This window comes from Schistocerca americana, chromosome X (assembly GCF_021461395.2).
Source record: "Schistocerca americana isolate TAMUIC-IGC-003095 chromosome X, iqSchAmer2.1, whole genome shotgun sequence".
Classification (NCBI taxonomy): Eukaryota; Metazoa; Arthropoda; class Insecta; order Orthoptera; family Acrididae; genus Schistocerca; species Schistocerca americana.
In genome coordinates, this window is record NC_060130.1 from 995,404,859 (window position 1) to 995,422,026 (window position 17,168).

The 17,168-nt window shown below is 40.3% G+C and overlaps 1 protein-coding gene across 1 annotated transcript in view; it reads right to left on the bottom strand.

Moving 5' to 3' along the window:
• Positions 1 to 14,733: 14,733 nt before the first annotated feature.
• Positions 14,734 to 17,168, bottom strand: part of LOC124555212 (monocarboxylate transporter 3) — a 442,385-nt gene continuing 439,950 nt past the window's right edge. The window contains exon 9 of the mRNA XM_047129062.1: positions 14,734 to 16,975. Within this exon, the coding sequence (XP_046985018.1) occupies positions 16,590 to 16,975 (386 nt within the window). The 3' untranslated portion in view covers positions 14,734 to 16,589. The remainder of the gene's footprint in view (positions 16,976 to 17,168) is intronic.

The following is a 17,168-nucleotide window of genomic DNA, read 5'->3' on the forward strand; positions in this document are numbered from 1 at the left end:
GCGTTGCAGGGTGGGGGCAAGGGCAAGGAAGGCGGTGTCATCGGCAAACTGGAGAAGGTGGACGGGGGGTGACGGCGGCAGCATGTCCGCCGTGTATAACAGGTACAGAAGGGGGGAGAGGACGGAGCCTTGGGGCACACCGGCGGAGGGGAAAAAGGTGTAGGAATCGGTGTTATGGATGGTGACATAGGAAGGACGGCGGGAGAGAAAGGAACCGATCAGACGGACGTAGTTAATGGGAAGGGCGAAGGTTTGGAGCTTGAAGAGGAGACCGGAATGCCATATGCGGTCATAAGCGCGTTCGAGGTCAAGAGAGAGGAAGATTGCGGAGCGACGGGAATTGAGCTGTTCGGAAAGGAGATGAGTGAGGTGAAGGAGAAGATCATCGGAAGAGAAGGATGGCCGAAAGCCACACTGGGTAACGGGAAGGAGGCGGTGCTGGCGGAGATGCTGGTGGATGCGTTGGGTGAGGATAGATTCCAGGACGTTGCTGAAGACCGAGGTAAGGCTGATGGGATGGTAGGAGGAGACGGCGGACGGCAGTTTGCCGGGTTTAAGGAACATGAGGATACGGGAGGTTTTCCACAGGTCGGGGTAGTAACCGGTGGACAGGACTACATTGTAGAGCCTGGCCAGGGTGGAGAGAAAAGAGACAGGAGCTTCACGAAGGTGACGGTAGGTGACACGATCATGACCAGGAGCGGTGTTGCGTTTTGTGCGGAGTGTAGCAATGAGATCCTGTGTAGTGATAGGAGTATTGAGGTCCGTGTGTGTGATGTTGTCCAAGTACTGGAAACCAGGAGCGAGGGGAGGGACAGAGGTGTCAGTGCGATCGTGGATATCCGGGAAGAGGGAGTAATCGAACTGGGGATCATCGGGGATGGAAAACACATCGGACAGGTAGGAGGCAAAGTGATTAGCCTTACTAAGGGCGTCAGGGAAGGGGTGATCATCATGGAGAAGAGGATAGTAGGGGGAGGGTGTAGTTCCGGTAAGGCGACGGAAGGCGGACCAGAACTTGGACGAGTTTATAGGGAGGGTAGCATTTAAACGGGTGCATGTCTGTCGCCAGTCCCAGCGTTTCTTAGCCGCGAGCACATTACGAATGTGTTGCTGGAGTTGCCGGTGGCGTCGTAGTGTGTCCAGGTCACGCATGCGGAGGAAGGCACGGTAGAGACGACGGGATTCACGGAGGAGGAGGACGGCCTGTGGGGGTAAGGTAGGACGGTGGGGGTGGATGGCAACAGTAGGGACGTGGGCCTCCACAGCCTCAGACAAGGTCTGCTGGAGAAAGGAGGCGGCATGGGTGACATAATCGGGATGGCGATAGGTGAGAGGGTGGCTATCGACCTGGGTGGAGAGGGTATCCCGGTAGGCATTCCAGTTGGCACGGGAATAGTCGTGGATGTACGTAGGGGGAGGGTCATTACGAAGGTTGGGGCGGGGGCGACGACCGTCTGAAACGGTGAGGAGGACAGGGAGATGGTCGCTACCAATAGGCTCCAGGACATCCACCGTAATGCGACCAAGGAGGTTGGGGGAGGAGAGAATAACATCAGGAGTGGAGTTGGATTCGGGACGGGTGTGCTGGGGGATGGGGATGAGGTCGCCTTGAAGGGTGGAGAGGAACCGATGCCACCGCTGTAACTGGGCAGCGGAGCGACTATGGATGTTGAGGTCAGCGGCGATCACATAGGAGGAGAAGGTACGGTCGATGTGGGAGAGGAAGTCGAAAGGAAGAGGGGCGTTGGGGCGGACATAGATGGTGTCACAGGTAATGGTAAGGCCGGGGAAGAAGAGACTAAGGATCAGGTGTTCGGTGGGGTCGGGAAGGAGAGGTTGGAGCCGAACGGGGATCTGGCGGTGGTGACCAATGGCAACTCCACCACGCGCAACTGGGAGGGGATTATCGGAGCAGTGGAGGAGATAGGGGGAGGTGTGGATGGAGTGGTGGGGTTGGAGGAAGGTTTCATTGAGGAGGAAGGTATCCACACGGTGGGTAGCAAGGGTGTGCAGGAAGAGGTTCTTGTTGGCGGGAAGGGAGTGGATATTGTTGAAAAGGATACGGTGCTGTCGCGCCATGACAGGGATTTAGACGAGGGTGTCAAGACGGGAGAAGGTGAAATGGACCTGGTTGTTGGAGTAGGTGGCGTACATTTTAAGGTGAAAAATGGAACGGGCGGGAGATCTGTTGGAGGGTGTGGGGGCGCTGAAAGGGATGAACATTCAGGAGGACGATGGTGAGGAACCTGATGATGTCCTCAGCGGTGGGGGGGGGGGGACGAAGGGAATTGCCAGGAGGGGTGGGGGCGTCCAGAGGACGGACAGGTACGGTGAGTTCAGGAGTGGTTGGAGGGGGTTGGGCTTTACACTTTTGGGAGTAGGTGGGATGGGGGAGATTGCAGGTATTACAGGAGGGAGGGGATTGGAGGTTAGGGCACTGCCGGAGGAAGTGCGCTTGCCGACAATGCGAGCAGGTGGGGGCCTCGCGGCACTCAGCTGTTGGGTGTGCATTATAGCGCAGACACCTCTAGCAGCGCAGGGATTGAGGAGGGGAACGGGAGGGGTCGACCTTGTACCGCTGGTGGAAGAGGAGGGCACCCTCCTTCAGGAGACGGTCAATGGAGGGGGCGTCCTCAGAGAAAACCCGCATGAGGCGGGTGGTGCCGGCCGAGTTGAAAATGCGGCGGACCGCCCGCACCTCCAGCGTGGGATGGGCCTTGAGCTCCGCCAACACCTCCTCCTCCGTGATCGACGGACTGAGCCGCGTGATCATGGCGGTGAGGATCGGTGGGCGACGCAGGGGTTGGGGTTGGCGGGTAGGAGATGGAGAAGGAGCAGGGGTAAGGGAGGCGTTGGGACCAAAACGGGTGATGGGGAGGCGGGAGAGGATGTCAGTATGGAGGGTTGGGCTGGGGGAGGAGATGAGAACAGAATCCCGTCTGGGAGTAAGGAGAGAGATGGGGGCACCAGGGAAATGTTGGCGGAGGAGGAGGGAGAGATTCCGGGCCTCAAGAAAGGAAGGATCGGAATGGGACAGGAGATATTTGTATAAACTGGGGGGTGGGGGAGGAGGAGGAGGAGGAGGAGGAGGAGGAGGGAACAGGGCCAGGCGGGGAGACATCCATGGCACCCTGGGGGGGGGGAGATGGAGGTCGGGGCAGGGCCTTTTTGGGAGCGGAGGAGGTGGGGGTGCCACTAGGGCGTTTGACGGCGGCAGAAGGGTGGGTGCTGACATGAGGGATGGGAGCGATGGGGAGGTGGTGGGAAGGGACAGGTCCCAGCGTGGACGCAGCAGTCGGCGCCGAAGATGGTGATGGTGACGGCGACGATGATGACGGTGGTGGCGGTGATGGCGAAGGCGACGGGGAGAGCTGGGCGTGGACAGTGGCCCGACGGGCCACCACCCTAGCCGGAGCTGCAGTGACAGGCTGAGGGAGTGGGGGGAAAGGATCAGAACGAGAGGAGCGAGAGGAAGAAGGGGGAGAGGGGGCGACAAAGAGCAAGGGTGAAGGGAGAGTGAGGAGAGGTGGGATGGAAGGAGGGGGGTGTGACTGGGCACACCAAGTCATAGTGGTGGAGGCGGCGGAAGGGGATGTATAGACGATGGCGGTGGTGGTAGTGGTGGCGGTGGTGGTGTGGGCGGACATGACGACAGGGAGAAAAAACGTACAGCACGAAAAGGAAAGGACACAAACTGGGAACAGACGAAGACGCAGACGAACGAAGACCAGGCTCAGACGATCAGGGTCGGACGGCGACGGTGACGGCGACGGCGGGTGGCAGGAATGCCGCAGCTGCTGCTGCCACGGACGGGGCCGGGGCTGCTGCTACTGCTGCTGGCTGGACAACGGCAATACTTTTTCTACTTGATTCCATAGATTTGGTGAACTCTATAGCCCTCTCCATGGAAAATTTGTGATATTTTATGTGTTCACGATCACGAAGATCTTCCGTAGCCTTCTTGTATTTGGCCAATGGTTCTTTTACCAGTGTTTTCAACGCCTATAAAAATAAATTAAAAATGTCTTAGCCAAAGAATGAAGTGAAGAAAAAATAGTGCAAACACCAAATCTTGCAAGCACTCGAAATGTTAGCAACATAGAAATTTTTGCTGAGAAAGCAACCTGAAAACTATTTGAATAATTATGTTTTTGTATCTGAAGTGTTTCCATTTAAAAACGACACCTCCAAGATATTTATGTTTTTTACCAAGCCAGTTAAAGGTTTCAGTTATTTAGAATAATCAAAAGCTGTAATAAGCACCTGGGAGCCGATTCCAGCACCTGAAGAAGAAAACAGAACACATGCAGTACAAAATCCACAACGTAACATTCTACTGTATGAAAGCCAGTTGTACTGGCTCATCCATTCATGCTTAAATCTTCGGTTTTGCTTCCCTTCTAATTGAGTAGGAAAAGAAAAGTTTGCAGAAGGCTTCCAAGTATTCTTTAAAAACTTAAACTTCTCATCATTAAGTAAGGCGCCTTTAACAGCTCTTCCTATGTCATATGAGTCATAATATGTTTCAGTCCTTTCTGATCTTTCTTCCTGTGAATTAAATATGCTTTAAATATCAGTATTACGTACAAGTGGGTCAACACAAAAGTATATAGCGTTATTTACACATATAAAAAATTTAAATTTGTTATGACCACTAAAAAGTCACAATTTGTCTTCCAAAACATTAACACTACCCCATATCCCTCGGTCTTGCTCCCTCCTCCTACAAGCATTCGTATGGGCGTCCTCGGTAAACAGTATTGAAATGGTCTTGTGTATTGACATGCTTAATGAAGGTACTAACTCCAGCAATTCCGTACAGTAATGACAAGGAAAAAAGACTCAGAACAATGAAGCAGTAAAGAGTAAAAAAGCCGACAACAATGGCTTCTTCAGACAGTGTTTCAGCTACGTAATGTTACCAGCAGCCCAGAACAAGGGACTGCTGTCTCCCGCCTTTTACTAATTCAGGACTGTCAAGATACAGTTTACACACTGTAACTCTTATTTGTTGTGAAACTGGACTGTGAACGGTATTTATGAGTCCAAAGATACATAAAATCTAAGTTTCTCTTAATTTAGTGGCCTTTGCCTGGAAGTTTTGTTTGAAATGTTCCTACAGAAAGGCTTCAAAATTTAGCACGACATTAGCGATCTATGTCAGTGAAGGTCGTTGGTTGGTTCCACCATGTGCCATCAGTCGGTTGCAGTCAGCAAAAGCAGGAAAGATTCTGCATCACATTATTTACTGCCGGCCTATAAGCTTTCTTCTAAAAGTCTGAAAAGCTTTTAGAAACTTCTGAAATGCTCTCACATGTTTATAGACTATCACTGAAAGTTGGTAGATCTTGTTGAGAAAGAAAGTTTTGAATAATTTGCAAGGCGACAGAATAAATAAAGGTCAATTTCGCACCTTACATAAAAGCTTTATATATCGTAACGGGAAGGTGAATATGACACCTAACTTAATTTGACGGTAATGAGCAAATTCGCCTGTAGATATGTAATGCAAAAGGGATGATACTCAATCGATGGTATTAACACACTGCTCATGTAATGCATGTCTATAAGCAGAAGGTGAGACAAGCAGCGAGAGTAAACGTCTTGATTTGGAAGCAATTGTGAGGAGAGGAGAAGGCCACACCACAGGGGGTACCACGGAAAGCACTTAGGATGCATCCCAAGGCGGGAGTCAACGACAGACTGACCAGGTGACTCAGACTCTATTGGTCGAAAAAAGCCGTGACACGGAGAATGATAGAACCCAGGTGGAGAGACAGTTCGGCCGCGAGAAAGACAAGACGGAAATTTTCGAGGACTCTTCTCTGGCCAGGCGTCCATTGCAGAACGTGGCGCATAACGCTCTGTACGACGCAGAGGAGAAGTTTGTGTGAACACTGCGTTCACAGCGGCTGACGTCCAGCTAGGTATTAGCTGTAGCGTCGTTTAGCTCCAACAGCGGAGAAACGAACCAGCCAGTTAGTTAATTGTGCTTGAGAGAACTGAGAGGGCATTATAATATGCATGCTGCTCCAGCCATGTGCGTGTATATTGCCATATTCCAATACTAGGAATGAGTACTTATTTTCTCTCACAACGAAAAACATAGGGGAAAAATCAGCAAAGGTTTAATAAGCTTTTATAGGAATTTCAGAGGCAGAGAGCGGCCATGCATATGGTAGCTCATCATAGCAAAGGTAAATAACCGCATGCAAGAGCGTAAACTTGTTTGTTCACCAGCTTGTGTCCACTGTAAACTCGAGCGACCTTGGGTAATCTTTTGCTAAACTTGTCACAAAACGAACCATACTCCGTAGACTTGATTGTCATCCTAAATAGAACCGAACTTTGAAACGGACTCGGATGATTTATCGTAGTACTAACCAACATCATAACGTAATTGTAAGAATAATTTTGTAAAGAAACTTCTAGTTAAAATTTAATATTGTTGTGTTTAGGATTAGTTAAATTTCAGAGGACAAGATGCGTCATTTTCACAACTATCTTAACATTGTCACATTGTAAACTGTGTAAAAGCATTTATATCTCTGAAAAGTTTGCAACATTAAACAAATGTCATTATAGTATACACAGTTGTGTCCTCAGTCAAAGAATAAACAACCACCATCTCACGTCTTACAAATTTTGTTGATATTATTAATACCAAAAATACGTATGGCCAGCTTTAGTAAAAACATACAACAATAAAGTGTTATTTTTCAGTACAAAATAATTAAATAATGCTGGTTTGTGCAGAAAATATTTTACCTGCTTATAGACAAATGGTGTCTTTAAAAATTGACCTCACATTTTATATTTTCCAGCAGTCGTATTCTTATCATTAGTTATCGATTAAACATAATAGCGCTAATCCTACATAATTAAACTAATAACTACTAGTAAAAAATCTCAGTAACATGAAGGAAGTGTTACTTAAAATTAAGAAGCTATGACTCTTACCAATTGTTTTGTGTTGTCGAAATTGTAGACTCTAGATGCACATGCCTGTGACGGTTCAAATTATATAGCGAAAGCTTCAGATTCCTTACGAGAGTTTTTGGCCCTACGCTCAGGTTTGCCAAAATAATGTTAGCCTGCGATTCACTGCAGTCTCTAATACACTATTATTTTAGAAAAAAATTGACACTTCACGACACATAATTCGGTCACACTACTCAGTTACACACTTCAGTAATATCAATAATGGTACTCGGAAAACAAGTGTTCGCTGACAGCACGTGGAAGAGTTGGAAGGACAACTAGCTGTTTTCAACAATCGATTGGTCAGTCGATTGTTTTTTCCTGCACTCGGTTTCTTCACTCGGTTGCAGATGTTATATGAATTCTACACTCAGTTTCCGGGTTTGAGCTATTTTATTTACTTTCTCTTTCGGACTTTTCGGTTATCATATCAATTTTTGGTTGGTTTTTAAAATTTAATATCAGAGGCTGCCATTTACATTTATGTACATATAAATGAACCATCACCTTTTAACACGTTTCGAGAAATATCTATGATCAAAGTTGTAAAGATCGTTTTGGAACACCCTGTATTTTCCTTACTTCTTTATTGAGATAATGAGAAGGCGCCAACAAACGGCTATCATTTACACCGCGACGTTGCCCGGGTCGCCAGAAAACTGAATACTTTTAATATCATTTGCCTTCTACTCATTGAGCTGTATTAAAACAGTCTTAATTTGCGTTCATATTCCTTACTAGAAACGCATACTATGTTTCAACACTAACTCCTCTATAATGCGCTTTCACAAACTCCTATAACTCTCGTGTGTAGTTTATATCTACTGGTCTGTATGTGGCGCGCACCCACTGATGTTGCCAGCACTACAACGTATCTACAGAATGTATGTGCCTGGGAAAATAATACATATTCACAGTAGCTTCTCAGTATATATACTCTCTTATGAAATTTGTTATTAACAACCAAACCCAATTCAAAAGTAATAGCAGTGTGCATAACTACAATAGTAGGAGAAAGGATGATGTTCACTATTCAAGATTAGATCTAACTTTGGCACAGAAAGGGGTGAATTATACTGGCACTAAAGTCTTTGGTCACTTACCAAATAGTATCAAAAGTCTGACAGATTACCAACAAGTATTTAAGAAAAAATTAAAAGAATTTCTGAATGACAACTCCTTCTACTCCATAGAGGAATTTTTAGATATAAATTAAGAAAAAAAAAGAAAAAAAGTATTTAAAAAATAAAAAAAATAAAAATAAAAAATAAAGAAAAACAAAAAACACAAAAAAATAAAGTTGTTATATTAACTTAAGTATGTTGTTAAATTAACCTAATTATGTCATGTATTAGAAAATTTGACTCGTTCCACATCATTACGAAATATCGTATTCATGATCCATGGAACTAGTATTAATCTAATCTAATCTAATCTAATCACTCTTTTTATTTCAATGACATCTATAAGAGTATTACAAGCTTAGTGGCACAGTGTGGTGTATTTGTGTGTGTGTGTGTGTGTGTGTGTGTGTGTGTGTGTGTGTGCGTGTGTGTAGGTCATAATGGAACAATATTCATTTTGGTGCAACTAAACAGTCTTCTTAGGTTTACTGTGGAGGGAATGTCTCTCAGCAAATCTATGTCCATTTCTCCCATTACAATTATGTGCTTCTAGTGACACTGAAGTGAACATTGTACCAACAGGGAATGACACCAAGTAAGCACTTCTAGCTCTGTAAACCCATTTACAGGAACATGAATTCTGGTTATCTTTTTTCATTAGGGTTAAATATGTCTAAGACTTTGAGTTCTAAAGTTCAATTACATAGATGCATTAACATCTCCACCATACTTGTCTGGCCTGTCAGCACTTCTAATAAACATATGTCTCTCGAGATGGACTGATACAGAGGATACGCGTAACTTTTGTCATTCTTCAGACAGGAAGATTACATGAAAGGTGAGTTGATGGAAAAGAAGGCTGAATTCTTCAGAATGTGCAGGGAAGGATTGGACATTACAGTTCACTACTATCATCTCTGATGAATGCTTCTGGGCAGCTGTTTGGAATCCATTTTACAAGTCTTCACCTACCTGTGGCAAGGGACAATGACTCACATTCCTGAGAAAAGGCATAATTTGGGGATACCAGAGGTTCATGTGCCTGATGAGATTCTTACTTGCAGCCACTGAAGGAAGGAAGATCACAGTTATGGTTCTCTGAAATTACAGAGGTTCAGAAATAGAAGAGGAACACTCATTCTGAGGAGATATTGCTGAGATAATGATGAGTGTGAAACAATTAACTCTTGACCATGAAGCAGTAATATTGAAGGAATAGAAAGAAATTAATGTAATTAGTAGATTTACAGTTCAAAGCAGAAAGGAAAACAGGGATGATTTAAAGGAGCGATGCTGGCACTGGAGAAAAATAAACCTGATACTTGTGGGACCAGCATAGGAAGCTACAATACAGTTATAAATCACTATAGTGACAATGGTTGTAATTTTTATAATGAACAAGGATAACCTAGATGACATGTGAGTAAGGAAGAGAGTGATCATCAAAGTGATACTATTACAAAGAGATAGAGTATTATAATGCAAAAAAATGTTAGAGGCATTAGTAGTAACTGAAATTAAGTAAATGCAATTAAGTATAATATAATAAGAACAAAACAAGAAGGTGCAAGTACATAAAAATTATAGACTTAAATAAATGCAAAATATCATTTAAAATAATATGGGAAGTTACCTTTGTTTGTTAGCAAACAAAGGCAAATAATGTTAAGTTTACAGTTTTGCTCAACTAGTTTTCATGTTATTCAGTTCAATCAAGTTTTTAATTGTCTTTCTTCCATCTGTGGTCTTCATAACTGTTCAACAATTCGGTTTCTATATGCTCTGGAGGTTGAAATGGGATCGGGTATTCTTAAAAACTTCAGCTGGTCATTTCACATGTTCTCTCATCATTAACCCTGCCTTTGCTACTTCTGGTAAAAACTCTGCCCTCTTTCAATATGAGATGAATTTTGTAATTATTGATTGCATCTGGTACTCTTTGTCCCACTTGATGGTTTCTGTCAATGTTCACCATGCTTACTTTCACACCTAGTATGCAATGCACAGCCTATATGTGCAGGTTGTCAGTGTCTTCCTCCTCGTTTACTGCTGTGCTCTACAAATGCAAGCTATTTCATTTATGATACTGTTCTAGTTTGTCAGTCATAACAGACAATTTATCCTTCCAACTCTCACATCAGCTTTCCATAGTCAGACATGGACATTTTTAAAGCACCAAATTCCATAAAACAGATAATTATTTTGGAATGTTTTTCATTTGGAGTATGGATCTTACCTCAGAGCAGACCACATCTGCTATATCTGGAATTGTAGCCTTACCTTCCACCAAGAGTCCAGCCACTGGATGTGCTACTGTTAGCTTTCCAGTTTGCCATTTTTTTCTACTACAAATATTTCTGGAGCACAGAAAACATAGTTTTGCTGCAAATAATTCTTCTGATACAAAGTTCCACTACCACTAAAAAATAGCATATGAGAAAATATCCTGAATTTTGATACTAATTAGCAAATTGAACTTAGCATGTTTTCTTACAGCCACCATATTGTGTGTATATCTGTGATGAAATGTCTGTCTTAGCATGCGTATCTGGAAAATCAAGGTTCCTTTTTCTTGCCCCATACGCCTTAACCTCTCCCCATACACACCTCTTCCCTCTCTCCCAACTGCCACTCCTTACTCTTGAAAGAAGAAAGGAAAAAGGAATTTTAGATTATTAAAGATGAAAGTATTATATGTATTTCTGATGCATCTGTTGGAGTTACTTCAGTGTGGATGTTGGACTTGGTGATCCAATTTATTAACTGTGATTGTATTTATCCAGTTATATGGCATTTCGAGTGCACCAACAGCAACTGTTTCTGGAATTTACACTTAAGTATAACTTAAGAACAGCTCAACAGTTTCTCTCAGTCTTTGGCTTTGATGTAAGCATAAAATCATGAAACAAAGTTCAGTATACATTAAAAAGGAGAACAATGTTACAATAATTTATCAAAATCTTTTTTTTTTAATTTTTTTTTTTTTTTTTTGTGTGGAGGTGTAGTATGCTTTCTATTCTTGTTACTTGAGAAGTAATGATGCATATGAAACTCTCATCATTTAGGATTTGTTTATTTGTTTTTGCCACTGTCTTACCATGTATTCATTACTGAAATTTAATAAAGAAAATATAATGTTTTGGCACATTCAGATAATTTTTCAGCTGGCAAGTAATTTATGCCATTATCAGCAAATGGTAAATATTTATATTATTGTCTTTACCATTTATTTATACAATACTAACATCCTACAATATGTTCATGTTGTAGGCATTTCATTTGTTTAAAATAAATCTTCACAAGATTTTTTTTAGCTGTTCATCTCTTTGTATTAAGGTGACATGTCAAATGTCATTCTGTAATTAATTTGTGAATGAAAAATTACTTTCTCAAATAAAAGGTGCCATTGCTCAGACCTGATTTTATTAATTGTTACTGCAACTGGAAATGCTATTATGCTTTAACTTCTTTTTATAATGAGCAAAATGAATTAGTTAATTCTACACACTGACAGAATTAGTTATATATGTAACTGCACAAGCAATTAATAATACTACGACAGTTTGCAAAACTTATTAACTGACCTTGCACTTTAAAGTAAATCTCTTGTGGCTTAAGAAATGATGGTTCAAACTGCAGTGGTTGGCAAAAAATATGAAAACACTGTGTGAAATGAATACTTGAATATAAACGCAGATGCTACCCAAGCCTGCTGGTTGCACTGTTGCCATGAAGATCACCTGTCTTCAATATGTTGCAAGTGTCTGTCATGATCACAACAGTGTTCTGTGCAGTTATGAGTGCATTATGTAAGATTTAAGTGACTTAAAACATGGGAAAATTGTTGGTGATCCTATGGTGGTTGCTTCCTTAACTGAGGTAACTGAAGTATTTGATGTTTAAAGACGCACCATATTAAAGGGTTTATACCACATACAGAGAAATCAGAAAATCATCATGAATAAGTCAAAATGAGGAGAAAAGCGTGTGTTGTGCAATCATGACAGATGGTCTGTGAAGAGGATTTTGATGGAAAATAAGGGGATGATTGCTGCAAAAGTCATTGCAGAACTGAATGCCACAAATGTGAACCCTGTCAGCACTGAAAGAACATGGAGGGAGGTCCATAAGCAGACAGATGCAGGTTGAGTTGGAATTCCAGAACCACACATCAGTGATTACAAATTTGCATAACAGGGAAATGTGGTGCCAAAATCACAAAACATGGACTATAGAATAATGGAAGAAAATCATTTGGTCAGATGAGGCTTGTTGCAGATTGTTTCCAACTTCTGGCTGAGTTTACATCCCATGAGGGAAGCATGGTATCAGTTCAGTGATGATTTGATCAGCCATATGATGGTATTCCATGGGCACCATGGGTACGTTGCTATGTTGCATTACTGTCAAGGAGGTCCATCCCAAGGTAGATTGTTTGTTCCCCATTGGTGTTGCCATGTTCCAAGATGACAGGGCCCCTGTTCACACAGCTCACATCATCCAGGCCTGCTTTTGTAGGCACGTGGATGAATTGTTGCATTTCCCCTGGTCACCACAAGCACCACATCTCAATACTACTGAGCATTCATGGTCTATTTTGGAGAGAAAGGTGCATAATTGTTACCTGATCTTGTCTCTGTTTTGCAGAAGGAATACATAATATTGCTTTGAAATCCATACAGGGTCTATTCTGATCCATTTTGAGATGACTAGAAGCTGTTCTGAATGCCAACAGTATTCCCACACTGCATTAGGCACGGCAATATGTTGTGTTCTTGGTATTTCCATATATTTGTTCACCCCCTGTATGTCTACTCATTATCTTATATAATTATGAAGTGAAATTTATAAATGAAAGTATTTGGATCTATGAATTGTTACTTATGATAATGAATATGAATGGGTATTGTTCATGATTGGTTAATTATATATGAAGTAAGTTATCGTAAATTAACTTTTCATGACCTTAATAATCTTCAGCATTCCTTAAACTCTGTAATTCTGTAATGAGATATATGTTACAAATTATTTATGTAGCATTTACAGTTTTTGTATCTAGTATGATGCTGTAATGTATTACATTATTCTCCCTAGCATGTTCAGAATGAACAGAAGTTACAAATATTTTTAAAAAGGTAAAAATGATCAGATTGAAAATATATAATCTCATCTATCCTACTGAGTGTAACTTATATAAAAATCTTCAGTTTGTAGCTGGGTGACCTCACATAAAAAGTAGAACATTTAAATGAGCATCATTCACATCTTTGTGATGTGGAGCCAGACAGATAGAGATGGTGCTTGAGCCTAGTATCTCCCTTAAACCCATCCAGTGGCACTGGTGGGAAGAAGACCTCTCCAGCAGCATCCATATACGTACTATACAGATACTGCCTTGACATTTCCTCAGGAGGTTGTGAAAATGACACTCATCAAAATATACCCATTCATTGAGCTCACCTCATTGGAACTTTATGTAAGATGAACAATGCTTGGAGGACCAAAACTGATTAAAATGAACTGCCAAATTCATTCCATTTGGAGCTGGGAATGAGGGACAGGGAGACTAATGTAAAAATTTAACCATTACTTCCGAATTATTCCAGAATGTCAGAGGAGGTTTAGTAAAAGATGAATATATATATCTTATTCCTTGATGGTTGCATCTTATTAATATTTTACTTTTTTAATCAGAAAAAAGATGATGACATATCTTTTTCAGTTTAGATGGAAGACATGGTTAAGTGGATTCCCCTTTACAAATGCCAATATGAAAGTCTTGCAATGGACACAGCAGCACTGAACCTTAGTATTTATACTGTTCTGGTTAAGTTAAAATATATACAGTAAGCATTTTCGTTAACAGAAAGTGTGATAATGTTTATAGTCTTATTCAGCCTACTTTATATGATCTCTGGCATTACAAATCATAGAAGGATTTAGAAGTAGAGGAAACCAAGTACATAATGGAAACTTTTTTTTGCTTACAAATATGTGTGGATAGTCACACAAATAATACTGAGTTTTAAATTATCTCTGAGCAGGAGATGTGATATCTTGAAATATGAAACAGTGTGAACTGTACCTGTTACTTAAGCTGCAATGTTTAAAATATAAGACAATAGTAGAAACTGTTTATAATTTGGTGTACCAGTATTAACATTTGCAAATTGTGATTATGAATTAATAAAAAATATATATGGCAAACTAGTGTTTAATGTAATAGTAAAATTATTACTACAGACTATACCTTAATGTAGTTGAGCTCATTTTAGTCAGAAAGTAGTTTTATATAAGACAGAAATCACTAACCAGCTCTATTTACTTAATTTTGTGTGAGTTAATATCTTGAAACATAATTTATTTCTGGCAAGAATATAAACTACTTTCAAAATAATGTATGTTTTCGAGTTCAAGTATGAATAAAAGGATATTTTCTGACAGTTACAGGAACTCTATCATATCATAGCAATTAAAATAAAATAAAATTGCTTTTTATTTCTCTGTTGGCAATACCGTGCATGTTATTATGTAACTGATGGATAATTGAAAAATGTTTTAAGTTTCAGTTTCATGAAAATATGATCTTGTACTAAAATAATCTTTATACAATGAATGAGCAGTGTTAAGAGTTCCTCAAAACAGGATTTAATGCAATGTACACAGGTAACATACGAGTAAACAAAACGGACAGCATCAAGCACCTCATTAACATTTGGCTCATACTTAAATACAACATACATTTTCATACATTTTTCTTAAAAACACACACTTTGCTGTACAGTCATACTCATCCACACACCTATATGATTTCATGATATAAAACACATTTTATAACTTTAATTCAGAAATGTGACTCTGAGTCAGTGATGTACATTTCTAGAGTTAACACTTTAATTATATAGTCCATTTTAGTATAACTCCAATCTTATAAGTAACAAAATATTTTAGTACAACATTTTTTCTTTCTTCACTTGAAACTTCAGAGCTGTGCAACTTTACTAAGCATTTCTTATTTTACACATCCTTGTATCACAGTTATCGAAGAAAATAGACATGATAATTAGTGCAGCTCACATTTTAGCCTTTATCTTCTCAGAGCAAGCTGCAAATTTCTAAGTGACTGAATACTGAGAAGGGATAGAACATTGTGGAATATACTTCTCAGCTTCTAAGACAGACTGAAACCAGGCTTATCCATTGTTTGAATCTTCTAGCATGGTAACTCAGGAAGTTTAGCTAGAAGTATTTCTTATATCTAACAGACTCTGTCGATTCACATTATATTGCTGACTGGAAAATAATTAATGAACTTTATTCCATCACAGTAAAACGTGTTTAATTATTATACATGTACCTTATTCTTTGATTCATATATTTCCATGTACATGCACATGCATTAACATATGCATAATCATATCACAGTTATTGAGTAAAATACATATGAGACTGGTTGTAGTTTACATATTTCTAATGAACCTTTCAACACCTCCATCCAAACAATGCAAAGAAAATCATGTGCTCATGAGGAATGCAACATTAATGGCTGCAGTTAACTACTTGTCATCTTGTGTTAAGTAAATATACCTTTTATGTTTACTTTCATTCATGCTAAACTGACAATGACTGTTTAGTGATCAACAGTTTAAACTACTTGCTAATGAATTATGATTTGCAGTGAATATCTACTTTTTTAAAGATCCACAAACTGTAATTGTTCACAAGAAACATACAGTGCATAACAGTTTTTTGTACTGAACATATCAAACTCATGCACTTCATCCTCTGTTGATATAAATGCATAGCTCAGTGGTTAGCATTTAACAATAACATATGCTCTGCCACAAGCATCAAAATAAAACACTGGATTTTCATTATATATATGTTTATGTTTCATGAACAGTAACAACGGAAACAGTCATTTCTACAAATAGTTATATGTCCTTCCTATAAAGCATATTTTACTTCTATCTCAACATTATTTAGTAACATTAAACTTCGGTCTTGTGCAAAATTATTGCATCACTTCAAAAATTTATTCAGAAAACAGAAGCACAAATCCAGCAATCTTAGTGTGATTGCATATCTTGTTGTAGAGGCACAATAATGAGCTAAGACAGCACAGTTGAAGTTATACAAAAGAGAACATTGTGGTTCATATTTTTAGCTACAAGCTGTACTAGTATGTTTATTCACTGTTAAGCAACTATAAAATCACAGAGCACCACAGCACACTACATAAAATAATATGCTTTTTCAATTTGGCAACTTTTTGAAAAATAGGATAAAAATGTATAAAGACCCGCTATATGTGGTGTTCGTTAAATACTGTAATAGCCTATTTGATATACATGTAAAACTTTCACTTCATGACCTCTTTTGAGTGCTGTCCAGTCAGTCAACAAATATTATAAGTTGTGCATATAAATTGTTCACTAAGGTGAATATTATCTTTGGTGACATTGAAAACTAAATGTCTTTTCACAATACTGACTCAATTTGTTTTATTTCTGATGGAGAAGGAGCAGTCTCAATAATTTCTGGCACAACATCTGGCTCATTTTCTTCTTCCACATCCTCATTAATTGGAGTAAGTGCATCAGGGATAGGTGGAGCAGTAGGTGATGCTAGGCAGCGTTTCAGTGATGGTGCCAGGAAGCTGGTCACTGCTGACACAAGGAAGAATGCAGCGGCCATGTAGAAAGGTATGGCATAGCTCTTGGTTGCATCATATACAGCTCCTGCTAGTGGTGACCCTACAATTGCTGCACCACCTCTGAACAAAATCAAAAGGCCAAAAGCGTTTGTGAGCTTATCAAGCCCCAGAAGATCAACAAGGATGATGGATGTGAGAGATATGTAGCCAGCTGGAAATGAAGAACAAAGTTGTTAACTTAATCTGTAACATACATATGAGAAATTTTTGATAAATGTCTTTATGACTATCAGCTTTCATGAGAGAGATTATCTAAATATATCTGACTAGTGTTTTCCACACATTATTAGTATTTGTATCTCTCATTTTTAAGAGAATCAAATAAGATTTGTAACAAAACAAAT